Source organism: Euleptes europaea, chromosome 1 (assembly GCF_029931775.1).
Source record: "Euleptes europaea isolate rEulEur1 chromosome 1, rEulEur1.hap1, whole genome shotgun sequence".
NCBI classification, from domain to species: Eukaryota; Metazoa; Chordata; class Lepidosauria; order Squamata; family Sphaerodactylidae; genus Euleptes; species Euleptes europaea.
In genome coordinates, this window is record NC_079312.1 from 21430102 (window position 1) to 21457105 (window position 27004).

General features: G+C 46.4%; 1 protein-coding gene across 1 annotated transcript in view; it reads left to right on the forward strand.

Moving 5' to 3' along the window:
• The window catches only part of LOC130473417 (zinc finger protein 665-like), a 33824-nt gene extending 7137 nt beyond the window's left edge, over positions 1–26687 (forward strand). The window contains exons 6-12 of the mRNA XM_056844941.1: positions 3878–4052; positions 5053–5086; positions 5877–6003; positions 9111–9221; positions 9368–9469; positions 10207–12009; positions 26644–26687. Of these exons, the coding sequence (XP_056700919.1) occupies positions 3878–4052; positions 5053–5086; positions 5877–6003; positions 9111–9221; positions 9368–9469; positions 10207–12009; positions 26644–26687 (2396 nt within the window). The remainder of the gene's footprint in view (positions 1–3877; positions 4053–5052; positions 5087–5876; positions 6004–9110; positions 9222–9367; positions 9470–10206; positions 12010–26643) is intronic.
• The last annotated feature ends 317 nt before the right edge of the window (positions 26688–27004 follow it).

Consider the following 27004-nt stretch of genomic DNA (forward strand, 5'->3'; position numbering starts at 1 on the left):
TGTAAAGGATTTTTTCATACCAAGCTGAGCTGTCCTTTGGCATTACAGCAAGACCAGGGAAAGGCAAAGGGGGGTGGGGGAGTCGGTCCATGAGGGAGGCTGACCACCACCACACTGCACTTTTGAACGTGGGCAGCAGAGGAAAGGAGGAGGGTTTACATATGTCGTTAATTTTCTCTTGTTTGTTTGTTTTTAATCCCAGTGGATCATTCAAAGGTTGAACACTCTTCCCCCAAGAATGGAAATCGTCAGAAAATCCACTCAACAAAGAAAACCACATGAATGACTCACTTGTGGGGGGTAGATTGTGCCTGACAGGTCCTAGTCGTCAGGAATCTGCCTCTGGATGATAGCTCAGTGGAGACAGCAGAAGATTCGTTCAGAGAGAGCCTTCAGTACAAGATACAAATTTGATAGGAATAATTGGAAACTTCTGATAAGTATGGTATAATACAATATGTTGGTAATTTCCTCCTCCTCCTCCCCTTTATTAAGTACACCTCTCCAGATAAGGGGCCATTTGTAGCCTCTTGGGAAATAAATTATTTCCACGTCTGGTGCTTCTTACCTCTAAGGAAGTGAATTATCCTATAAGTTGTGTGTTAAAACGAGTTAATGTTTTTGAGTTAATTCTTAGTACAGATCTTGTTTAAAGAAAAAGATGCAATGACATATGTATGTTTCCCAGCTGGAGATTACCATTGCAACCCTACTGGGAGTAATTACAACAAATGGAGTAAATACATGCCCTTAAAATCAAGTGGCTAATACTAGGAAGGATATAAGAATCCAATAAAAAGAAGAATTACAGATGTGTTGGTCAAAGAAAAAAACCTGGCGTCTTGTTTTCCCCTTCCAATATGTGCTGTAGTTAGCTCAAAAGGGGGGTTGCAATCTTAATCTACAGAAATTTTGGTTTTCAGGTTCTGAATGTTCTAATAGATAAACAGGGTAGATATATTTGTGTGAAAGGTAAATAAAATGACCCCACTCCTACACACAAAGCCAGCTGGGTGACCTTGGGCAAGTTACAGCTCTGTTAGAGCTCTCTCAGCCCCACCTACCTCACAGGGTGTCTTGTGGGGAGGGGAAGGGAAGGTGATTGTAAGCCGATTTGAGTTTCCCTTAAGTGGTAGAGAAAAGTCGGCATATAAAAATTTGACAAGATCAGCGGACATGCCCCAAAATTAGTTTATTTTGGGACAACATCTTGCGAAAGATAGAATTAATCACACAATACAAAGTCGCTCATGATGCCTTAATTGTCTTACTATAAAAATTTGATATACAACAATTCTCTACCCCAAAAAGGGAACTGATTTCAATACTGCTACTGGCAGCAAAATGTCAGATTGCCTCACACTGGGAAAAAAGATGTCTCCTACTGGGCTGATTGAAAAGGTGTAGAAACTTTTAATTTTAGATAAGGTATCTTCAAAACTCAAAGTAGCCAATAACTTATCTTACTCTACAAACTTTTTAAATAGATGGCTGCCTTTTCTAGAATATGTGGAGCAGGGGGCATCATGAAGTAAACAATGCCCATGAAACTGTCGTATGATTTGCGTTTATTCTGCTAAATGAATATGACAAAATGTATGATTTCTGTAAAAGGCACCGATGTATAATATTGGAACATATATTGAAACCAAGTATTGGAACATATCTCGACTGTACAAGGATGTTTAACCTACTGCTGTTGTATTTTTATTTTTGTTGTTGTTGTTGTTATAAACTAAACTTAAAATAAAGAGTTATATAGTTCTTTTAAAAAAGAATAAAGGGTAAGTTTCAGAGCTTTGCCAGGAAAGGGAGGCGCAGATTTCACTGAATTCATAATCAGATTTAGAGGTTACAGGATGTGTGTCCCACTTACATAGAAGCGATTAAAAAGGTAAAGGTCCCTTGTGCAAGCACCTGGACATTCCATGACCCATGGGGTGACGTCACATCCGGACGTTTCCTAGGCAGACTATGTTTACGGGGTGGTTTCCCAGTGCCTTCCCCAGTCATCTTCCCTTTACCCCCAGCAGCAAGCTGGGTACTCATTTTACCAACCTCGGAAGGATGGAAGGCTGAGTCAACCTTGAGCCGGCTACCTGAAACCGGCTTCCGTCAGGAAGCGATTACATAAGCCAAAATGTGACTTAAGTAAACTTTCTGATCTGTGCCCTCTAAAGGCATGACGTAAGACACTTCTGAGCATCCCAAAGTATACTTGTTGCAAACTCTGTTCTGCTTGTTCTGGGATTTATTCTGGCAATTTTCATCATAAGTTGTCCTTCAAGGCTAAAAACTAAGTTAGCTGGAACAGTGAAAAAAGGCATGCTCACATAGGTACACAAAAACCTAAATGCAAACTTTCAGGACGACTGTGTAAGCATCCTAAATAGTGGTTTAAAGTTAAAATCTGCAGTAAAACAGCGTACAAGGTTATCAGTTTTCCAGAATTCTAAGGGTGTTGGCATCAAATGGCTTTTGAAAATATAAGGCCCAGCAGTTAATCAAAACTCACACCGCCAGGCAAGAGCCATGGATCCCTCGGAAGGGTAGTTAGCCACACTGCCACAGGTTTTAAAGAGTGGTTGGTAAGCCCAGCACGCAACGAAAAGCATAAATATAATTCATTGTTTCTGGTACCTTTCTTACTAATCCCCATCATCAGATGGCGTCACCTTGTTTGTGGAATGTTTTTTATGTTGTCGATCACACCGCCAGCCCCTAGTTGTGTCGAAAACCTCCCCGGTTGTATGCATTAGGTGGAGCTGTTCATCTGTTTATAAGGATTTCTCCTCTTCTGTGACTTAATATTGCAAAAAGCAAGAGATCTGGGAGATTTGCAGGCTAGGAGGAAGAATGAATGAATAGTTAACAGCTCTGCCAATTTTAATGGATTAGAAATGTAATAAACAGTTAATGCATTCTTTAAAACCGAGAGGAAGACCCATAAAAAAAAGGTAGATTCAGCCCTGGGTACCAAACTAGACTTTAACACACACACCCCTTAAATAGTATTTCTTGTACATGTTTACATTTCACGTGGGGGTGGAAATGTAAACATGAAAAATTTGTCAGAAAAATTGCTTATCTGCATGAAAACTTCAAGTAGATGAAAACAGGAGTTCACTGCAATTCTGGACTTCCTTGGTGGTCTCCCATCCAAATCCTAACCAGGGCTGAACCTGCTTAGCTTCTGAGATCTGACCAGATCAGGCTAGCCTGGGCCACCCAGCTCAGTGCCACAAAAACTTAACAGGGGGATAAATTTTGTTACTGCTCTAACGGGCTACAGTTGCCAACCTCCAGGTACTAGCTGGAGCTCTCCTGCTATTACAGCTGATCTCCAGCCAACAGAGATCAGTCCCCCTGGAGACAAGGGCCCCTTTGGCCATTGGACTCTATGGCATTGAAGTCCCTCCCCAAACCCCGCCCTCAAAACCTCCCGCCGGTGGCGAAGAGGGACCTGGCAACCCTGGTACTAAGTAGACGGCTGTTTTATTTTGCTGGTGTCGTTTAATGTAGAAGGAGGAGATAAGGCGACGCTGCACAGCCCGACCCTCCCCAACGCCCATCCTGCCCGTGCAGCGTGGAGACCCCTTCTCCGCAAGCTCCGTCGCAGACAGTCCGGACGACCAGGGGGCGGGCGAAAGGGGGCACTTCGGCCATTTCTGCACGGGAGGTTTGGCCGGGGATTGGCCGCCCTCCCCGCCCGGACGGTCAAAACTCTGCATGGGGGAAAGAGGGGGGGGGGGCTTGTTTTTTGTGCTTGGAGTATTGGGGTGGGGGAAATGCGCCTCTGGAGGGCGGCAGCTCCAAGGCAAAACCTCCCCTGGGTGAATGGCCCTCCACGCCCAGGCTCCTCGGTGGGTTTTCCCAGCAAAGGACTGCGGTTCCCAGGCGCGCCTCTTCCCAGCGCGCGCGCAAATCCGCCCCTGCCGTTCTTGTGAATGGGCCGGCGTGGGAGTCTTCTCGGCGGCTGATTGGCTGCTTCGGCCCGGCGTGGGAGTCTCCCGGGCGGCTGATTGGCTGCTTCGGCCTGGTGACGCGCGCCCGTAGGTGACCAGAGGGGACAAAGACCCCCTCCCTTGCAAGTGGGCTGGCTGGCGGGGCTGCAGCCGTGGTGGGGGCAGCAGCCGAAGCCCACCTTGCACACGCGGGTAAGCGGGGCGGAGGGGCAGCCCCGGGGGTTTCTGCCTCTGGGTCTCGCCTTAGTGGAGTCTGCATTGGTTTGGCCCGTTTGCAGAAGGGGCTGCGAAGGGAGAGGCCGAGGATGCGCTTTGCAGCTTCCTTTGTCCTTCCTGGGAGGGGGGGCTGGAGGTAGCACACGCACAGCTAGGCGGGGGGGAGGAGAGGGGAGAGTCACGAGTGGGGAAAGAATCCTGGTCGGAAAGGGGGCGGGAGTCATATTTCTCGTGATGGTATGTAAAACTGGCCCGGAGGAGCAATGTTGTCATTTTAGCCTTGTTTGTCGATGCGATCCTATACAGAGTTCTTCCAGTCTAAACCTGCTGATTACAATGGGCTTAGATTGAAGTAAGTCTGCACTGGATTCCTCTTGTGTGTCACCTGGTAGGCTTCAGAACAGTGTGGGACATGAACGTTGCGGAAAATGCGTCCCAAAACAACCCAGTCCGATACCCTGCTGTTTTCCAGATACACTTGGGGCCAGTCAAGGATTTCAGATCACAGCCCACTGCAGAGAGCAGGAAACGGTCTGCAGAACAGGTGGCTTCAAGCGGTTGAGCTGAAGGGAAAAGCAAGGCACTTCCAAGGGTTTCAGGTAAACTTGAACTCTGCGGAAATTCCCAAATGTTAAGATCTGGGCAGACTAGAAAACAGGGGCAGGGAATTTAGCAGAGGTTTGATACTTCTGCAGCATTGCCTCTTGTGCCCCTCCATAGGCCTTTCCTTCCGAAGATCAGTACTTGAGACACCCATGCAATACTGGGCAGTGCATTTTTACTCCCGATTGATTTCTCCTTTTGCTTTTCTGGTCATCACAGAGTGCAGAATGATGTCTGTCAGTCAATCTGGATTGCCCCCTCTTCTCAGGGGAAGTGAGACGGTTGTATCAGAGGCCATGCAGGTAGGAGATGGCTGATGGTGATTTTGGGCTAGGGTGGGAGAGTAGGTCCAATCTGTGAGGAAGAGGAACCGAACACAAAAGGGCTGTGCAACTGGTTCTCTTTGCTCAACCCTTTAAAATTATCTGTCAAAGGGAAGAACTAGATGATCAGGTAGACAGAAGTAGCAACGTTCTAGGGCTGTACTATTTCAGAGCGCAGGGGAAGGATGTTTTTAGTGTTCCCTGCAGATTGTAATCTGGCACACAGAAACATTCTCATCCTGATAGGCTAGCTAACTACATGCAGGTGGTTTTTTGTGGGGGGGGGCATTAAAATATGACCCTCCCATCTGTTGCCTGCCTTGATAGAGTGCTAGAATTCTTCCAGAAGAGATCTCCCAAAACCGCTTGTCAAATTGTACAATTCAAAGACATTCTTTACTTACCTGAGCCCATTGTTTTGATCTCAGTTGCTTCTTCTTACTGAGTCTCTGAGATCAGCATTTCTGGTGGTCTTTGCAATTAGGCTTGTGCTTCTATAACTCTTTATTTGAAAGGGGTCACAGTACCTTTCAGAACAAATGCATCTGGTTCTCTGTACATGTATTTTAAAATGAAAACTTTGTGCAATTTTCAAACTATAAACCTTTATAAAAATAAAAAAGTAAGCCCACCTGCAGCATGAGGTGTCACAGGCCAGGTACAGAAGTCCAGTGCATCCGTATTTTAAAGAACGTTTAGATCAACGCTGAGCTATTGAGAGAGTTTTTGGGGATGACGGGTACTGAGTGAGCGCTCTTTATCTTTGCAGAGCCCAGTGACCTTTGAAGATGTAGCTGTGTATTTTACAGCTGGGCAAGCAGCTCTGCTGGATCCGAGCCAACGGGCCTTGTATAGGGATGTTATGGTGGAAAATTATGAGAATGTGGTCTCAGTGGGTAAGGATCTTGCTTCTTCATTTGATAGTTGACATTTATTTAGGTTTCTTTGTTGCTTTATCTAGTGGTCTACAGATATAAATATATGAAGCTGCACTGACCTGGATGAGGCTGTTAGTCCATATTGCTTGGTATTGTCTTCTCTGACTGGCAACTGTCCAGGATCTGAGGCTAAGAAAAGTCATTCCCCAATCCTGCTGAGATCCTTTAACTGAAGGTGCCAGGGGTTGAACTTGGGACTTCCTGTATGCTAGCCATGTGTACTATCACTGAGTACCTGAAATGGGTACATGATGCATAGAATCATAGAGTTGGAAGGGGCCATACAGGCCCTCTAGTCCATCCCCCTGCTTAATGCAGGATCAACCTAGAGCATCCCTAACAAGTGTTTGTCCAGCCTTCATTTAAAGACCTACCTAGGTAGCCTATTCCACTGTTGAATAACTCTTACTGTAAAAATTTTGTTCTTGATATCCAGTGTCACGGTTCGGGCCGTTAAGTGCCTACACTCTTAGAAAGGATCCCTTCCTGAGAAGGGATATGTTATCTTATTCGGCGAGACACCACTAGACCGGAATCAACGGTTCCTAGAAACTTGTTATGGTTCCTAGAACATCTCTTGAACACGCCAATAAATTTATAATACTGGACAAGAGTAGAAGTATAAAAAACACATTTATTTACATTATATAATATATGCTTTTTGGTTGCAACGCCTTAAAATATCATATAAGGCTAGACATCATTAGTCTTAAACATGTTTATGTAGCAAGTAATCATTCACACTCTCTATGCCTCCATAAAGGAGTATCTTAGTCAGAATATACTCATAAAGTATCCTTAGTGCAATGCACTTTCATTCAGAATATAAAGTTACAGAAATCCTGTCAAAATATGGTTAATTCTTTGGAGAAAGATTTGGTTAGAAGCATCCTAACTTAAATCATTCAAAACATCATAATATTTCAGTACAGAAGACACACTATACCTTGCTGTATCATCTGTACTCCTCTAAGAATCTAAGCTCTATGAGAATATATGAAGTTATCCCAGAGTATCTGTATTTTCTAAGTCTTGAATCCTTTAAAGACTTCTATTAGTATTCTTAACTGATCATCATTAAGATCAGGCATTGTCTATGTACATGCTATGCATATTCTTTCTAGTTTTAGACAGCAATGCTGAATATATAAATACTATGTGTTAGCTTAAAGCTGTTTAAAGTCTCTTTGGCTGTGCCAACCTGTGTATGCGCTGTACAATGTATCAGCATTATGCATATCTCACAGACTACAGAGAGTCTCCTTTCCCTTCAGGAACATCTCTGGTCTCTTGCTCTGAGGAGGTTCAGAAGTCCCTCTGTTAAGTAGAGGACCTTCTGACACTATCTCAGAGGTCTAGCTATTAGCCCTGTGTTCAGGATGCTCTTTAGCATTGGTAAGCCAAATAGGTTTAGTTTGTAAGAATCCATAAATCCAATGGACTCTCAGTATTCCAATATATGGAAAGATCACTGCACTTAGGTTCCCATTCAAAGAATAGGAATTCTAAGGGTCTCTATCCTCTTCTAGGATTAGAGCAGTCTCACAAATAGACTGTAAGTAAGATATGTTGAAATATCCAGATCTTGATACTTCAAGATATCTTAGAGAACTACTGTCCACGCAAGGATCAGAGTCTCAATGTTTTACATCTCAGGCTTTTGAGATGGAGAAATGTTACTTCAGACAGCTGCAGTCTGCCAGCAATAACAATCTGAAGTGCTGGCTGTACTGTGGCTGTATTTATACTGTTTCTAGACTCATTAAGGGTGAAGAGAGATCCTTTATCTCCTCTTTCTTATCCATTAAGAGGGATACCTTTTATTCCCATTGTCTGAAATGATGTGCAGTGCAGAAATGGCTTACTAGCAGCTGCTCAGCTCTTTATGTCCATATATGGGCTTCCTTTCCTTTCAGTCCACTTTGCTTAAAGTATAAACACTTATTTCTGAGTTACATGATCACGTTATATACATAATTTGTATACCATCCTCTTCGGTAGGACAATACACATTAAATGAGACTACTTAGAAATCTGTAGCACAACATTTAACTATATAACTCATAAAACACAATTATAGCTTACATTGTCACTTGCGAAGTGTCTTTGTTTACAGTAGTCAGTAGCATAGCCTTTAGCGAGATTACAGAAGAGCAAGAAAGCATATTACTCATATCTTTGAGAGAACTTTAATGCCTTTAAGCTATAATAAGCACAGGTTCAGCTATTAATGCACTCTTAGTACATTATGATATCTTAAGACCTTGAGAAGGACAAACGTGTCCTGCTTTTGTGATTCTGACATCTGGCAGCTGAGTCAGAAAGGTGATTTTGGTCACATCTTATGGATAGATAAGGAAAGGTGCTCTGCTTTGTCCCTTCAAGGACAAGGACTAAAGCGACTTTATTAGGTAGCTCTTGATAGAGCTGACCTTGAGAGTATTCCATCAGCCTGTCAGCATTACACAGACTTTCATTATACATTACCCAAACCTCTACAGTGGCTCAGTTTGCATGATGTGTACTAGCTCTATATGGAATTAATCCTGCACATGTTCACAGAATACCATAGCTATGTCAGAGACTGTTACACCAGCTGGTACCTTTCTCCTCAATTTAAACCCATTATTGTGAGTCCTATCCTCTGCTGTCAAGAGGAACACCTCCCTGGCCTCCTTTAAGTGACAGCCCTTCACCTACTTAAAGAGAGCAATCATTGCCCCGCTCAACCGCCTCTTGTCCAGACTAAACATTCCCAGCTCCCTCAGCCTTTCCTCATAGGCCTTGGTCTCCAGGCCCTCTTCATCCACTCAATTCTGCCCACATCCTTTTTGAAGTAAGGCCTCCAGAACTGCACATAATACTCCAAGCCCAGACAGACCCATGCAGTGTATAGCAGTGTATAGATGGTGCAGCTACAGCTGTCTTGTTTGGGGTCTTCCTAGAGGCACCTGGTTAGCCATTGTATGAACAGACTGCTGGACTTGATGGGCCTCTGTCTCATCCAGCATGGCTTTTCTTATGTTCTTATGCTAAAGCCCCTTGTTCATTTCTTTTCTGAGCAGGATTTCTGGCACCAAAGCCAGAGCTCATTAACCAGCTGGAACATGGAGATGACCCGTGGATGCCAGACTTTGAAGGGTCAGAAGAAGTGAAGGGTTCCCACACCAACTCGGGTAAAGGGGTAGTGGGGTGGATCTATCCTGGTTTTCCCCAGGGGGACTGATCTCTGTAGTCTGGAGATCTCCAGGTGTCACCTGGAGGTGGGCAACCCTACTGAAAAACCTGATTTTTTCATGATGGTGTCTTCTTTCCCAAGAAGGATTTCTGGTCCCAGAATCTGAGGATATTACCCAGCTGAAAACAGAAGCCTTGCGGATGCCAGTTTGTCAGGAAGAAACGAAGATTGTGGCCACCAACTCAGGTGAGAGAGCCAGGGGTTTGGGGCGGAGCAGATGACAAATCTATGGGCCATTGTTATAATATAAACTGTAATACAGCCCCTGTCATCAAAATGGGCCATTACTAGTCATCACAAAGACGATGTCACCATCAGCTTTTCCTCCTGGCACTGGTAATTTCCATTAAGGCAGCCCTTACACCCCCTAGCTGTCTATTGCCTCCCCTCCCACACACACACAGGACAGTTTCCATAGTCTGCCTTACCGGCCTTCACATCTCCCAGGAGGGAACCCGCTAGGCCACTCACTCCCCTGTTGCTAGGCAACATCCCAGAGGCTCTCCAGTAATCTCTCTTTGTCCTCCCCTGCCTAGATGGTGGTGTTCCTCCATTTGGCATTTTTACTGGTTTTCATGCAGGATGCTAGGCTTTTGAAAAATTGATTTCTTTATTAATTTCTTAAACATTATCCCTCACCACTCAACCAGTGATTTCTGAGGTGACGTTCTCCTCTTTAGTCTCAGTATGTTTATGTAAGGGATTTTGAATCACTTTTAGCTGTTTTTAGTCACCTAATGGCCTGTGGACTGTTTTAGCAATACTATTTTGGGGTGCTCAGTGTTTGCTTTCTGCTGTTTTTAAGCCCTAGCTGGGTTAGAAGTGTGAAAAATAAATAAATATCTACTCCTGTGCAGATGTTTCTCCTCCACCAATCTCTTTTTTGTGGATTAGAGTCTGTAATCTGTTTGCCTTTTATATAGGAAATGACTTGGAAAGGAAAAACAAGTGCCATGTGTGTGGAAAATGTTTTTGTCAGAAACTGAATCTCACCAGACACCACCGAGTACACCTGGGAGATAAACCATATAAGTGCTTGTGGTGTCAGAAACGGTTTGCTCGCAAATCACACCTTTTGAGCCACAAGAGAATCCACACAGGAGAGAAACCCTATAAATGTTTAGAATGTGGGAAGCGATTTTCTCAACAGGCTAACCTTTTGAGCCACAACAGAATCCACACAGGAGAAAAACCCTATAAATGTCTGGAGTGTGGAAAATGTTTTGCACATGGCTCAGGATGTCTGAGTCACCAGAGAATCCACACGGGAGAAAAACCTTATACCTGCTCAGAGTGTGGAAAGCGTTTTTCCCAACACGCTCATCTTGTGAGTCATAAGAGCCTTCACACAGGAGAGACACCCTATAAATGTCTGGAGTGTGGAAAATGTTTTCGTCAGAAACTGAATCTCACCAGACACCACCGAGTACACCTGGGACATAAACCATATAAGTGCTTGAGGTGTCAGAAACGATTTGCTCGCAAATCACACCTTTTGAACCACAAGAGAATCCACACAGGAGAGAAACCCTATAAATGTTTAGAATGTGGGAAGCGATTTTCTCAACAGGCTCACCTTTGGAGCCACAAGAGAATCCACACGGGAGAAAAAACCTATAAATGTCTGGAGTGTGGAAAATGTTTTGCACATGACTCAGGACTTCGACGTCACCGCAGAATCCACACGGGGAAAAAACCTTATACATGCTCAGAGTGTGGAAAGTATTTTTCCCAACACAATCAACTTGTGATCCATCAGAGAGTTCACACAGGAGAGAAACCTTACAAATGTATGGAGTGTGGAAAGTGTTTTTCCCAGTCAGCTCATCTTAAGAGCCATCAGAGAGTTCACACTGGAGAGAAACCTTACAAATGCATGGATTGTGAGAAATTTTTTTCCCAACACTCTCACCTTGTGAGTCATCAGAGACAACACACTGGACAGAAACCCTACAAATGCATGGAGTGTGGAAAATGTTTTGCATACAGCTCATCCTTGTCGGTACATAAAAGAATCCACACTGGAGAGAAACCCTATAAATGTTTGGAGTGTGGAAAGTACTTTGGTCGCCACTACCACCTTTCAAAACATCGGAAAATTCACACAGGAGAGAGAAACTATAAGTGCACAGTTTGTGGGAAATGTTTTGCTGACAACTCCACCCTTGTGCTTCACCAAAGAGTTCACACAGGAGAGAAACCATACACATGCACAGTGTGTGGGAAATGTTTTCGTTATAGTTCAGCTTTTATAAAACACCAGAGGAGTCACACTGGAGAGAAACCTTATAAATGTTTCGAGTGTGGGAAGTGTTTTTCTCACCGGCCAGATCTTATGATCCATCAGAGAGTCCACACTGGAGAGAAACCATACAAATGCTTGGAATGTGGGAAATGTTTTCGTTATAGTTCAACTTTTATAAAACACCAGAGGAGTCACACAGGGGAGAAACCTTATACATGTTTAGAGTGTGGGAAAAGTTTTGCTCAGCGATCCAGCTTTGTGACACACCAAAGGATCCACAGAAGGGAGAAACCATATGAATGTTCACAGTGTGGCAAATGCTTCACACAACAATCCAACTTGGCGATACACCAGAGGGTTCACTCAGGAGAGAAACCTTATAAATGTCCTGAGTGTGGAAAGTGTTTTTCTCAGCGCACACATCTTGTGATTCACCAGAAGGTCCACATGGAAGGCAAACAAAAGCGAAGATCCCGTTCAGGTGAGATATGTTCTATCAAACAGATGTTGTGTGTTTGTTACAGAGTCTAGGGGGTGGGGTAGTATGTCTACATGCTCAGCACACAGGAACACATTGCACCCCATGACCCTGACCCCTGTTGGTGGAGAACAAGGTGTGCCACCAATGCAGTACTGGCATCATGCACAATGTTTTATTTTCCTCCATTGAAGTGCATGAAGCCACTCATTTACATGGGTGAATATAAAAGGGAGGTGTTGCAGAAAACATTAAGGGTGGGGGCTTAACCACTTCTAGTGACTGAAGTGTTTGGGGTTTGACCCCTTTCAACTTTGTTCCAGATTATAGCTCATTTCCTTTGTTTATAGAATCCAAAAAGAACCTTGGGAACTAAGCCAGCTCCTATTTATGTAGCCACACCTTCCATTACTGATTCCTCAGGCCTTCCGTTTCTTATTTCTTGCTTTAGCATATTTCTCAATCAGCTTTCCCCATGGTCAAGGCACTTTATGATGAAAATTCAGATTAAACAATTTCATTAAGATTTATTAAAAACATCTAACACAAATGCAGTGTGCAATACAGTAAACAGCCCTTCAGTCCCTGTTTGTTTGTTTGTTTTGAGAGCCAGTGTGGTGTAGTGGTAAGGCTTGTAGTAGGATCAGGGTGATCTGGATTCAAATTCTCACTTGCCATGAAACTTTCTTGGTGACCTTAGAACTTGTCCACACGCTACAAAGATTTTCTGACTGATGACCCCTACGTGGCCACCACAAAGAATTTTGACCAGACATGTGCTGCAGGTATTATGCACAAAATTCAGCTATCAGGTGTATAGGGGCCCGATTCAGATTAGGACCATGATGCATGGGGAGAGAGGACTTAAGCCTATCCCCCACCCCGGGTGAAACAGCCATCAGTACTCATACGTTTCCCCAATAGCAGCTTTCCAGGAGTGTTTGAAGTCAGGAAAATAGCAGGGTGTGAGGGTTCCTGACCTCTCTGTGCAAATTCCATAAAATCACTTGCTCAGACAGTCATGTAGAAACAAGGAACTTTTATTGGAAGCTTCAGATGATACAGGCCGCACACTGATAAAAGTTGCAAGTGAGCAAGGCTTCTCAACTACAGAATTATATCCCCTACAGGGAAGCAAAAGGTCACACCTATGTTATGGGAAGCTACAAGATAGATGGGTACGGTACAGACATCAAGCGGCTCCAGAGAGCTTGTTAGGGTTATCTACTTTCCAAGGCCGGAATTGGCAAGAGGGAGTGAACCAAAGCACAGCCGGGGAGACACAGCAGGGGAGGCATCCGTGAGACATACCAGCCAGGGCTTGACAGATATGGCGCCTGAACTCAGGAAAGGCCAAATGGTCTGAACTGCTTTTACGAGTCCAGAGGGAGGGGGGAATTGGGACCACAGCACACAAAGACATACAGACCCTCACATTCTGCCCCCCTTAAGGCCCCCCTCCCCCGAGTCCGGGCGGACGAGGCCTATCTGGATAAGCAGAGTGAAATTCCCGAACCAGACGAGGGGCGGCCACATGGGGAGCTGCCACCCACTTATCCTGAGCGGAGCCCAAGTGTTTCCAACGAACCAAATAGAACAACTTCCCTTTTTTCAGTTTAGAATCCAACACTTTTGACACTTCCAAATGCGTTTCCCCCCCCACACACACACAACTGTAGGGATCTCGGACTTAGGAAGAGGGTGGAACTGAGGGGCAGTGACGTACGGTTTGAGTAGACTGATGTGGAACACAGGGTGCACCCCCCGAAGAGACTTAGGGAGCTCTAATTCCACCGTGACGTCGTTGATCACCCGGGTAATGGGGAAAGGACCTACGTACTTATCACTAAGCTTTTTACAAGGTCGAAGTGAACGTAGGTTCTTGGTGGAAAGGTACACCTGTCCCCCCACCTTGAGCTCCCACCCCGGAGACCGATGTTTATCGGCTTGATCCTTGTATTTGCGTTTGGCCCTTTCCAGGTTTTTCTGCAACCAGGGCCAAGTGGTTTGCACTACCTGTACCCATTCCTGAACCTCCTGCACCCCCTCGAGTTCGGGAGTGATGTTAGGAGAGCCAAAGGGTCCAAAGTCTTTCCCATAGACCACACGAAAAGGACTGAAACCTGTGGAAGAATGGGGGGCATTATTGTAAGCATATTCAGCAAAAGGCAACAAATCCACCCAATCGTCCTGGTGGTAATTGACATAACACCTCAAATAGCATTCAACCACAGCATTGACACGTTCAGTTTGACCATCAGTCTGGGGGTGGTAAGCTGAAGAGAGTCCCTGCTCTTCTACCCCCATTACTTTTAGGAAGGCTCTCCAGAATTTGGCCACAAACTGAGCCCCCCTGTCGGAGAGGACCTTCCTCGGGATCGAATGATGCTTCACCACATGATTAACAAACAGTTTAGCCAGTTTCTGAGCTGAGGGTAATCTCGCACAAGGAACGAAGTGAACCTGTTTGGAAAATAAGTCAGTTATTACCCACAATACGGTTTTTCCCCGACTGGGGGGTAAGTCAGTGATAAAATCCATAGCTATCACTTCCCAGGGCATGGTCGGAGTCTCAAGCGGTTTTAAGAGTCCGGGAGTCTTCCCCATCCGTCTTTTGGCAGTGGCGCAGACGGGACAGCTGCGCACATACAACTCCACATCAGCTCTCATGCCGGGCCACCAAAACTGCCGCCGTAATAGATGCAAGGTCTTGACAAACCCAAAATGACCTGCAAGTTTGGCCCCGTGAACCATTCCCAGTACCTCTTTCCGGAGGACTTCCGGGACATAAATTTTACCCCCCTGCGCCCACAAAGAGTCCTGTTGGTCGAGCTGCGTGGGGAGGACTTGCTGCTCTGCTTCCCTTAGAGAAGCATCTCGGAGCCGCTGTAGGAAAGCCTCCGGGATCCCCTTGGGGGGAGGGACCTGCTGATGGTGGGATTGGGAGCGGGTGGTCACTGCGAGCCCCGAGGCTTCCCCCCTCTGCTCAGGGGTGAATAAGGAGTCTACCGGTCGATCAAAGTCATTGCAGTATTGGGGAAGTCTAGAGAGAGCATCAGCTAACGCATTGTCTTTCCCTGGCACATGTTTCAGAACAAAGCGGAACTTAGCAAAAAACTGAGCCCAACGAATCTGTTTCGCGTTGAGCTTTCTAGCTCCTTTCAACGCCTCAAGGTTCTTGTGATCGGTGCAAACCTCAAAAGGGATCTCCGCCCCTTCCAGAAAATGTCTCCAAATGGTGAGGGCATGTTTAACAGCAGCGGCCTCCTTCTCCCAAATGGCCCAGTTAATCTCAGACTGAGAAAACTTTTTTGAGAAATAGGCACACGGTTTCAATCGGTCGTTCTCGTCCCGTTGTAAGAGAGCCCCTCCCATGGCAACATCAGAAGCATCAACCTGAACCACGAAAGGCTTATTACAATCGGGGTGCGCAAGAACGGGTTCGGACGAGAAGAGCAGCTTGAGCGTATCGAAAGCCTGCTGGCAGTCCGAAGTCATTGCAACCTAGCTGAAGGCAGAGCGGCGTTCGCTCCCTTCCCTTTTGTGCGCAGGAGCGAGGTGAGAGGGAGTGCTACCTGGGCAAAACTAGGAATTAAGTTTCGGTAAAAGTTGGCAAAGCCTAAAAATTGTTGCAAATGTCTACGCGTGGTGGGGGGTTCCCAGTCCATTACCGCCCGAACCTTTTCGGGATCCATTTCTAAGCCTTGATGGGAAATCACATAGCCCAGGAAGGTGATGGAGGGTTGGTGGAAATCATATTTGGAAACCTTAGCAAACAGTTTGTGCTCGCGCAGCCGCTGCAGCACTTCGCGCACCAGCTGTACATATTCTTCCATGGTTTCAGAATAAATGAGTATATCGTCCAGGAAAACCACCACCCCTCGAAACAATAAATCGTGTAGAACTTCATTAATTAATTGCATGAACACACTCGGAGCCCCCGAAAGTCCGAACGGCATCACTAAATACTCAAACATTCCAAAACAACTAGAAAAGGCAGTCTTTGGTTCGTCCCCTTCTCGTATGCGGACTCGGTGGTAAGCCTCCACCAAATCCAATTTGGTGAAGATCCGGCCCTCCTTCAATTGCGCGAGAATGTCTGGAATGAGAGGGAGGGGGTATGCGTTAGACTGAGTGACCGCATTCAGTCTACGAAAATCAATACAGAGTCTTAAATCCCCCGTCTTTTTCTTGACAAAGAATGCGGGGGCCGAGTAAGGAGCCTTGGACGGGCGGATGAAGCCCTGCGCCAAATTGGTGTCCAAATATTCTCGCAACACCGCCTTTTCATTTGGACTCATGGGGTACACCTTTCCTTTGGACAATTTGCCATCTCCCACTATTTCAATAGCACAGTCTGTTTCCCGGTGGGGGGGGGGGTAATTCGTCGCACTCCCGCACATCAAACACATCGGCGAACTGGGAATACTCGCTGGGAAGCTGGGGCAGAGCAGTCTCGGGAAAGGGGGCCCCCACGAGGGCGGCTGCTGGAGCGCTAAGCACCCTATCCTTATCATGGAGTTCTCATGAGTTGCGAGGGAAGGTGAGCGTCCGCTTCACCCAGTCTATAGAGGGATTGTGCCCCAGCAACCAATTCATCCCTAATACCACGGGTGCGACTATGGGAGCGATGGTAAAGTAAAGGCGCTCCCAATGTTCCCCTATAGCCATGATGACCGCTGCGGTGCGGTGGGTTACGGGTCCCTTTTTAAAGTCACTGCCATCCATCTGGGAAAAGCGGATGGGTTCGGGTAGCCGTTTCCGCTTAACTTGCAGCAATTTGGCCGTCTCTTCGCTCATCATGGTGCGGGCACAACCCGAATCCACCAGGGCTGTGAATTCTAATGTGGGACCCCCTTTAGGTAGTGAAAGTTTGACTTTAACATACACATTGTCTTCTTGAGCGCTTACCATTAGTGGAGCTCCTTGCACAACGTTCGGAGCGGTCTGCTGAGGAGCCCCCCTTACAGCAGACCGATGGCGTTTTTTGCCGGCAGGTCCCAGTCCTCTTCCTCGCTGGAGGAAGTGGTTGTGGTATTTGTAATCCGTGACTCCGATGAGTCAAAGGCTTCCTTTGTAATCCGTGACCCCGATGGGTCGGTGGAGTCCGAGGCTACGACCTCGGTGCGGGCGTGCAGGGCCGAGGGCGCGCTGCGTCGGCTCGGTGTTGGTGCGCCGCTCCCGCGGCGAGGTTGCCCCTCGGGAGGGGGCTTCTCAGGTTCGGTTGTGGCCAGACGAGTCGGTCCCGGACATCCGGGTCGAGAAGGGCATTGAGAAGCAAAGTGTCCTTTCCCCCCGCAAACGAGACAGACCCCACTCTCAAAGCGCCTACGGCGTTCGGCCATGGAGGGTCCACCCCCCGAGGGGGTTCGAGAGTCCTTTGGGCCGCCGGGTCTGTCTCCACGGGTCTTGGTCTCTCGTCTGGTGCGTTGTCGGGACAGGAGCAACAGTTGCTTTCGGTTTTCGATATCGGCGGCATGGCGAATCCAACCTTCAACATTGGGAGGGTTGCCCTGCATGAAAGCCCAGTGTTGCAATTCCGGGTTCAAACCTTCACGGAAACACTGCACCCTGGTAGTTTTGCTCCAGTCCAAAACCCGACTCGAGAGCGACTGGAACTCGCTTGCATACTGCGTGACAGTTTTAGTCCCTTGGCGCAGTTGTTGCAAGGCCACCTTTGCTCGCTCACCCAAATGCGGGTCCTCAAATCGGTGTCGAAGGGCGACCATGAAATCATCGAGGCTTCGCAAAACTGAGGAGCGAAGTTCATACTGCTGTACCATCCAGGCAGCCGCCTCCCCTTGTAGGAGAGAAGCGATGTATTGGACCCGGGAGTCTTCCGAAGCAAAAGTCCGGGTCTGCTCACGCATAAAAACATCCACTTGTACCATGAAAAACGTTAGCTGTTCACTCGACCCGTCATACGTGATTTTCAAATCTCTGCGGGCCGGTGGAACGGGGCGGATGGGAGGTGCCAGGGGCGCGGGTGGCGGAGGTCCTCCGTCCGGCGGTGCCACGGGTGGAGTCTGAATCTTCAGCGCATCCATGGCTCCGGCCATCTCCAGCATCACTGCTTGCATAGTATCCATCCGTTCCAGTAATTCCTGGCGCTCTGTCTGCCAGCGCAGCCGCTCCTCATCCATCTGGTGAAGTAGCAGGGCTTCCTTTCGGGCGGGGTCGTCCTCGAACCCCAACCCGTGCACCACAGTCCGTCTTGACTGTGTGTCGCTCTTCGAGAGCGACCAATGCTTGGGAGTTTCCAACCAGCTCTCCAAGCGAGTTTTCTTGGGCTTTGTTCCCAAACCTGATCTGGAGTCGGCTCCACTGGGCGTCTTCCCAGTCGACTTCTCTTCCGTAGGGGGTAGAACAGGTTTCGTGGGTACAGCATTGTCCTTCTTGTCGCCGTCATCCGGCTTGTCATTGGCGTCCCCGTTGCCTGCCATAGCTGTCCAGGAACGGTACAGGAGCAGGTCAACGCGGCAAGGACTTGCAACTTAATGTGAGGGTTCCTGACCTCTCTGTGCAAATTCCATAAAATCACTTGCTCAGACAGTCATGTAGAAACAAGGAACTTTTATTGGAAGCTTCAGATGATACAGGCCGCACACTGATAAAAGTTGCAAGTGAGCAAGGCTTCTCAACTACAGAATTATATCCCCTACAGGGAAGCAAAAGGTCACACCTATGTTATGGGAAGCTACAAGATAGATGGGTACGGTACAGACATCAAGCGGCTCCAGAGAGCTTGTTAGGGTTATCTACTTTCCAAGGCCGGAATTGGCAAGAGGGAGTGAACCAAAGCACAGCCGGGGAGACACAGCAGGGGAGGCATCCGTGAGACATGTCAGCCAGGGCTTGACAGATATGGCGCCTGAACTCAGGAAAGGCCAAATGGTCTGAACTGCTTTTACGAGTCCAGAGGGAGGGGGGAATTGGGACCACAGCACACAAAGACATACAGACCCTCACACAGGGGAGGCTGAAGCTTGCTCCGCACATGTTACAGTCTCCATGCACCTGGGGATTTAGTTCTGAGTATAGAACCTGCCAGTCCTTGCCTCTAACCTACTTCACAGGGTTAGTGTGAAGATAAAATGGTGGAGGAAGAACCATATTCCCTGCCCTGAGTTCAGACCAGGTAAAAAAACACTACATAAATAAATCCACATCAAGGGCTTCTAGAAAAGAAACATTTTCAGTTGAGCTCAAAAGGTCAGTAGGAAGAGAGCCAACCTCACCTCCTGAGGGAGGGAAAAACCCTCTGGATGCAGCAACTCCCAGGTCCCAGCCAACCTTACTTCCATTATGGCTGGTTCCTGTGGGAGACCAGTGGGCAGGTGGAGGCAGTCTTTCAAGAGTCAGGAATAAGCAGCTGGAGGTGCAGGGCCTAATAAAAGTCCCCAAAGGCTTTCCTTCGTCTCTTTAAGCATAGCTTCTGATTCCCAAGATGCCCACAAACACATTCTGTTCTGCACCTCAGCCATTTTCTCACAAGGTGAGACACAGGTAAAGAGATCTCTAACTCCTTTTCCCACAGTGGGAACGGTGAAGCAAGGCTTTTGCTTGGCCCTCCCCCCCCCCTTATTAGGCAACTGAGGCCTGGTCCACACATACAGAAGAAGGTGGCAGAGCCCAGAGGTGGTAGAATGGGACTGCACCACTTCAGTATGCAGGCGAGGAATTCCATCCTTGAATGTTCTTTTGCCTTTTTTTAAGGCAAACAAACCTTTCAAGTGGAAAATTGTCACAGCGAGGAGGAAGGTTCTCACTCTCCTTTCAGCTTGCTTTGACATGCCACTTGTGTCTCTCGTGAGCATCGTTCCCCAGTGTGGCACCCACCCGATGTTCCAGGGAAGTGGGTAAAGCCATGGAGGATTACTAAACTGCGAGCCTCATGCCAGGGATGGAAGTAAGGAGCCTACTCTCTCCGACAGTATCCTACACACACACACACACACACACACACAGTTTCTATGGCCTCTGCATTCTGTTCCCATCACCAGATGGCTCCTGGAAGGAGAGCAAGCTGCCTGCAGAGAAGAGAGAGTGGAATCACCCAACACCTTGGCAGCCACCCAGGAAAGGAGCAAACTGGCCCCAATTAGGTGGTGGTGGTTTTACTCCCCTTTCTCCAAATACTAGCTTGTTCTGGGAATTTCAATAATTATAGTTGTATATTTACTAGTAATAACGATATTATTGTAAGTGTGTGTTTGGTGTGCCCTACAGTACTCATGTGACTTTTGGTTGAAGGTAATTGCGAATGTAGCTCTTTGCGAGCCACAAACTGAGAGTATCCCTGCTGTAAATAATTTTTTTATTCCAAGCTGAGCTGTCCTTTGGCATTACAGCAAGACCAGGGAAAGGCAAGGGCGGCGGGAGTCGGTCCATGAGGGAGGCTGACCATCACCTCCATCACCACGCTGCACTTTTGAACATGGGCAGCAGAGGAAAGGAGGAGGGTTTACATAGGTCGTTAATTTTCTCTTGTTCGTTTGTTTTTAATCCCAGTGGATCATTCAAAGGCTGAACACTCTTCCCCCAAGAATGGAAAACATCAGAAAATCCACTCAGGAAAGAAAACCACATGAATGACTCACTTGTGGGGGGTAGATTGTGCCTGACAGGTCTTAGTCGTCAGGAATCTGCCTCAGGATGATAGCGGAAATAGTAGACGATTCATTCGGCGAGAGCCTTCAGTTCAAGATACAAATTTGATAGGAAGAATTGGAAACTTCTCATAAGTATGGTATAATATAGTATGTTGGTAATTCCCCCCCCCCCTTTATTAAATACACCACTCCAGATAAGCGGCCATTTGTAGCCTCTTGGGAAATAAATTATTTCCACGTCTGGTGCTTCTTACCTCTAAGGAAGTGAATTATCCTATAAGTTGTGTGTTAAAACGAGTTAATGTTTTTGAGGTTATTCTTAATACAGATCTTGTTTAAAGAAAAAGACGCAATGACATATGTATGTTTCCCAGCTGGAGCTTACTATTGCAACCCTACTGGGAGTAATTACAACAAATGGAGTAAATACATGCCCTTAAAATCAAATGGCTAATACTAGGAAGGATATAAGGATCCAATAAAAAGAAGAATTACAAATGTGTTGGTCAAAGAAAAAAACCTGACGTCTTGTTTTTACAAGAAGCGTACCTAAAACAAAACTTTTATCCTGATCTGAAATTATCCTGTTTCCCCTTCCAATATGCGCTGCAGTTAGCTCAAAATCAAGGGGGGTTGCAATCTTGATCTCCAGAAATTTTGGTTTTCAGGTTCTGAATGTTCTAATAGATAAACAGGGTAGATATATTTGTGTGAAAGGTAAGCAAAATGACCCCACTTCTACACACGAAGCCAGCTGGGTGACCTTGGGCTAGTTATAGCTCTGTTAGAGCTCTCTCAGCCCCACCTACCTCACAGGGTGTCTGTTGTGGGGAGGGGAAGGGAAGGTGATTGTAAGCCGGTTTGAGTCTCCCTTAAGTGGTAGAGAAAAGTCGGCATATAAAAACCAACTCTTCTTCTTCTGAATAGACAAAATTATTGTAAAGGTATTATTTCAGTTTTATATAAGACTTTTAAAGATAGGTCTCCTTTGACTCCTTCATATACTAAAAAGTAGCAGAGAGAAATCATATCTCTGAGGACAACTGGACATCTGTTTGGAAGATGTATCCTCTTAAATCAGCTTCTACCAACATTAAAGAACTAGCTTGCAAAATCATGAGCCAGGGGTATTTCACCCCTCTCGCCTTCATCATATCATGCCAGGGCACTAAGGTCTGTGCTAGAAAGGCTGTGGCAAACCAGCTAATTTTCTGCACTGCTGGTGGACATGCCCCAAAATTAGTTTATTTTGGGACAACATCTTGCGAAAGATAGAATTAATCGCACAATACAAAGTCGCTCATGATGCCTTAATTGTCTTACTAGAAAAATTTGATATACAACAATTCTCACCCCAAAAAAGGGAACTGATTTCAATACTGCTACTGGCAGCAAAATTTCTGATTGCCTCATACTGGGAAAAAAGATGTCTCCTACTGGGCTGATTGAAAAGGTATAGAACCTTTTAATTTTAGATAAGGTATCTTCAAAACTCAAAGTAGCCAATAACTTATCTTACTCTACAGACTTTTTAAATAGATGGCTGCCTTTTCTAGAATATGTGGAGCAGGGGGCATCATGAAGTAAACAATGCCCATGAAACTGTCGTATGATTTACGTTTATCAAGTTCTGCTAAATGAATACAACAAAATGTATGATTTCTGAAAAAGCACCAATGTATAATATTGGAACATATATTGGAACAATGTATAATACTAGAACACATATTGAAACCAAGTATTGGAACTTATCTTGACTGTACAAGGATGTTTAACCTACTGCTGATGTATTTTTATTTTTGTTGTTGTTATAAACTAAACTTAAAATAAAGAGTTATATAGTTCTTTTAAAAAGAATAAAGGGTAAGTTTCAGAGCTTTGCCAGGAAAGGGAGACGCAGATTTCACTGAATTCATAATCAGATTTAGGGGTTACAGGATGTGTGTCCCACTTATATAGAAGCGATTAAAAAGGTAAAGGTCTCTTGCGCAAGCACCGGGTCATTCCTGACCCATGGGGTGACGTTACATCCGGACGTTTCCTAGGCAGACTATGTTTACGGGGTGGTTTGCCAGTGCCTTCCCCAGTCATCTTCCCTTTACCCCCAGCAGCAAGCTGGGTACTCATTTTACCAACCTCGGAAGGATGGAAGGCTGAGTCAACCTTGAGCCGGCTACCTAAAACCGGCTTCCGTTGGGAAGCGATTAGATAAGCCAAAATGTGACTTTACTAAACCTTCTGATCTGTGCCCTCTAAAGGCATGATGTAAGACACTTCTTTTTTTTATATAAATTTTTATTAGTTTTTATAAGAAAAACATAACAAATTATAAGTCACTTAAAAAGAAAAAAAAGGAGCACTTATACTACAGTTTTACATCATCTATTATAATATTATAGAATAAACAGTGCCCAAATACCCACCACCCACCTTAAATGTGTATCCCACCACCAATGGTCTTCCGGAGAAGTATTCTGACAGTATTTAAAATTACCTTATACTGTTATTATATAAACAACATTACACTTTATCTATAATTCATTAATTATACTTGTAAAATTCATTTTTGCCAGTTCATCCCAAAATGCGATGGCCTTTAGCCAAGTTTTTTTGAACTCTTCCATATCTTTACCATGTAAAGAATCTGTAAATTTGGCTATGTAAGACACTTCTGAGCATCCCAAAGTACTCTTGTTGCAAACTCTTTTCTGCTTGTTCTGGGATTTATTCTGGCAATTTTCATCATAAGTTGTCCTTCAAGGCTAAAAACTAAGTTAGCTGGAACAGTGAAAAAATGCATGCTCGCATAGTTACACAAAAACATAAATGCAAACTTTCAGGACTACTGTGTAAGCATCCTAAATAGTGGTTTAAAGTTAAAATCTGCAATAAAACAGTGTACAAGGTTATCTGTTTTCCAGAATTCTAAGGGTGTTGGCGTCAAATGGCTTTTGAAAATATAACGCCCAGCAGTTAATCAAAACTCACACCGCCAGGCAAGAGCCATGGATCCCTCGGAAGGGTAGTTAGCCACACCGCCACAGGTTTTAAAGAGTGGTTGGTGAGCCCAGCACGCAACGAAAAGCATAAATATAATTCATTACATTCTGGTACCTTTCTTACTAATCATCATCAGATGGCGTCACCTTGATTGTGGAATGTTTTTTATGTTGTCGATCACACCGCCAGCCCCTAGTTGTGTCGAAAACCTCCCCAGTTGTATCCATTAGGTGGAGCTGTTCATCTGTTTATAAGGATTTCTCCTCTTCCGTCAATATGGCAAAAAGCAAGAGATCTGGGAGATTTGCAGGATAGGAGGAAGAATGAATGGTTAACAGCTCCGCCAATTTTAATGGATTAGAAATGTAATCAACAGTTAATGCATTCTTTAAAACCGAGAGGAAGACCCATAAAAAAAAGGTAGCTTCAGCCCTGGGTACCAAACTAGACTTTAACACACACACACACACACACCCCTTAAACAGTATTTCTTGTACATGTTTACAGGAGTTCATTGGTACTTCAGAAACTAAAAGAATATTTTAGCAAAAATTTTCACCGGAGCTCTGACTCACGAAAGCGTGTGTGTGTGTGTGTGTGTGTGTGTGTGTGTGTGTGTGTGTGTGTGTGTAAAGTGCCTTCAAGTCGCAGCCGACTTATGGCGACTAGGGCTGTCAAAAAAAAAATTCGGTACAGTTCGGATTCGGCCGAATTTGACCCTTGTGGGTTCGGTACGTGCCAAAGTCCGAACTCCCCCGCTTCGGATCCCCGGTAATTCGGGGGGATCCGGAGTTCGGGGGGAAATTTGGCCCCAGCGCGCCTTCAGAGGGATTCCCTGAAGGCGCGCAGGGGCCCTTTAAACTGATCTGAGCCTCCCAGCTGGGAGGCACAGATCAGTTTAAAGGACAGCCCGCCCCCCTTCAGCGGGCTCCGCTGGAGAGGCTCGGGCTGTCATTTAAACTGATCTGTGCCTCCCGGCCGGGAGGCACAGATCAGTTTAAAGGACAGCCCGCCCCCCTTCAGCAGGCTCCGCTGAAGAGGCTCGGGCTGTCCTTTAAACTGATCTGCGCCTCCCGGCCGGGAGGTACAGGTCAGTTTAAAGGGCAGCCCGCGCCTCTCCAGCAGAGCCCGCTGAAAGATGCCGGCTGCCCTTTAAACTGACCTGTGCCTCCCAGCTGGGAGGCTCAGATCAGTTTAAAGGGCAGCCCGCGCCTTTCAGCGGGCTCCCCTGAAAGGGGGCCGAATTTGCCGGATTTATTCGCGAACTCCCGAACTCGCTGAATTCGGCCCCCCCGGTTGCCCGCCAGTTTTGAGTTCGGATCCGTCTGAACAGAAAATCGCCGAATCAGGGGAAATTCGGTTGATTTTCAGTTCGGACCGAACCGAATTGACAGCCCTAATGGCGACCCCTTTTTGGGGTTTTCATGGCAAGAGACTAACAGAGGTGGTTTGCCAGTGCCTTCCTCTGCGCAGCAACCCTGGTATTCCTTGGTGGTCTCCCATCCAAATCCTAACCAGGGCTGACCCTGCTTAGCTTCTGAGATCTGACCAGATTAGGCTAGCCTGGGCCATCCAGGTCAGCACCATGAAAACTTACACGGGGATAAATTTTGTTACAGCTCCAACAGGCTACTTAGAGTTACCAGCCTCCATGTACTAGCTGGAGATCTCCTGCTATTACAACTGATCTGCAGCCAACAGAGATCAGTTCCCCTGGAGAAAATGGCCCCTTTGGCAATTGGACTCTATGGCATTGAAGTCCCTCCCCAAACCCCGCCCTCCTCAGGCTCCGCCCGAAAACCTCCCGCCGGTGGCGAAGAGGGACCTGGCATCCCTAGTACTAGTAGACTTCTGTTTTATTTTACTGCTGTGGATTAATTTATCAGAGGATAAGGCAATGCTGCACAGCCCGACACTTCCAAATGCCCATCATATCCGTGCAGCGTTCATACGTGCTCAGAAAGCCCCTTTGCAGTTCAGAGGACGAGGGGACGGGCTGAAGAGAAAACTTCCATTTCCAGAGTCCTCTGTGGGTTTTCCAAGCAAAGGACTGCAGTTCCCAGGCGCGCCTCTTCCCAGCGCGTGCACAAATTCGCCCCTGTCGTGCTTGTGAATGGCCCGGCGTGGGAGTCTTCTGGGACAGTGGTCGGCAAACTCATTAGTCAACAGAGCCAAATATCAACAGTACAACGATTGAGATTTCTTTTGAGAGCCAAATTTCTTAAAACTTAAACTATATAGGTAGGTACACTGTTTATTAGGAGCCCCGTGGCGCAGAGTGTTAAGCTGCAGTACTGCAGTCGAAAGCTCTGCTCACGACCTGAGTTCGATCCCGACGGAAGCTGGTTTCCGGTAGCCGGCTGAAGGTTGACTCAGCCTTCCATCCTTCTGAGGTCTGTCAAATAAGTACCCAGCTTTCTGGGGGTAAAGGGGAGATGACTGGGGAAGGCACTGGCAAACCACCCTGCAAACAAAGTCTGCCTTGGAAACGTCAGGATGTGACATCACCCTGTGGGTCAGGAATGACCCGGTGCTTGCACAGGGGACCTTTACCTTTACACTGTTTATTAACTTAATGAACTTTAATTAAAGTTTTAAGTCTTAATTAAACTACAGGTACACTGAATAAAACTTGATATCATACTTAATAGTGATCTTATTTATTGATAAAGGTTAAATTGTAAGTAAGGTATCCATAAAATTAAATCATGACAATGACTGACAAACAATGTGAACAATGGCCTTGCATCTCCTTGGAAAGTTTGGATAAGTCAGGTTTGTATGTTGTTTTTAATTTTAGGCACAATTCCAGGTTCTCATCAACTATGTGTTGTGTGAAAAAAATACTTCCTTTTATCTGTTTTGAATCTCACCCTCCAGCTTCAGCAGATGACCCCACATTCTAGTATTATGGGAGAGGGCGTATACTGCTTAGCGACCTGATAAAAATTCAGGCACACTCAATATATTGGCGGTTGCACACTCTGGCGTTTGCCGGAGTTTGGGTCCCTCTCCTTGCCTGCAGGTATTGACCAGGGGGGATTTCTAGGGGGCTCGGGTGACATCTGAGCACGTGGGCGGCAGCCCCTGTGCAACCCTCCCTCCTAAGCGCCCACGAAGCCCTAGTCTGGAGGGTCCTCCGGCAGGGTTACCTGCACGCCCCTCCTTGGTTTCTGTGCCGACCGCGGAATCACAGCGCTGCGCCCAGGCCGGCTCCTTCCTCTTCCATCAGACTCCCCCCACCCCTTGTGTGGACTCCAGGCATCCCATCCTGCCTCGCCAGCCCGTGGGAGGAGGGCCTGCCGGGCCAAACCAACTGGTGGCAACACCGGAGGGGAGCACAAACCTGGAGCGAGGATTCCAGACCCCCTTTCACTTTCCAATCA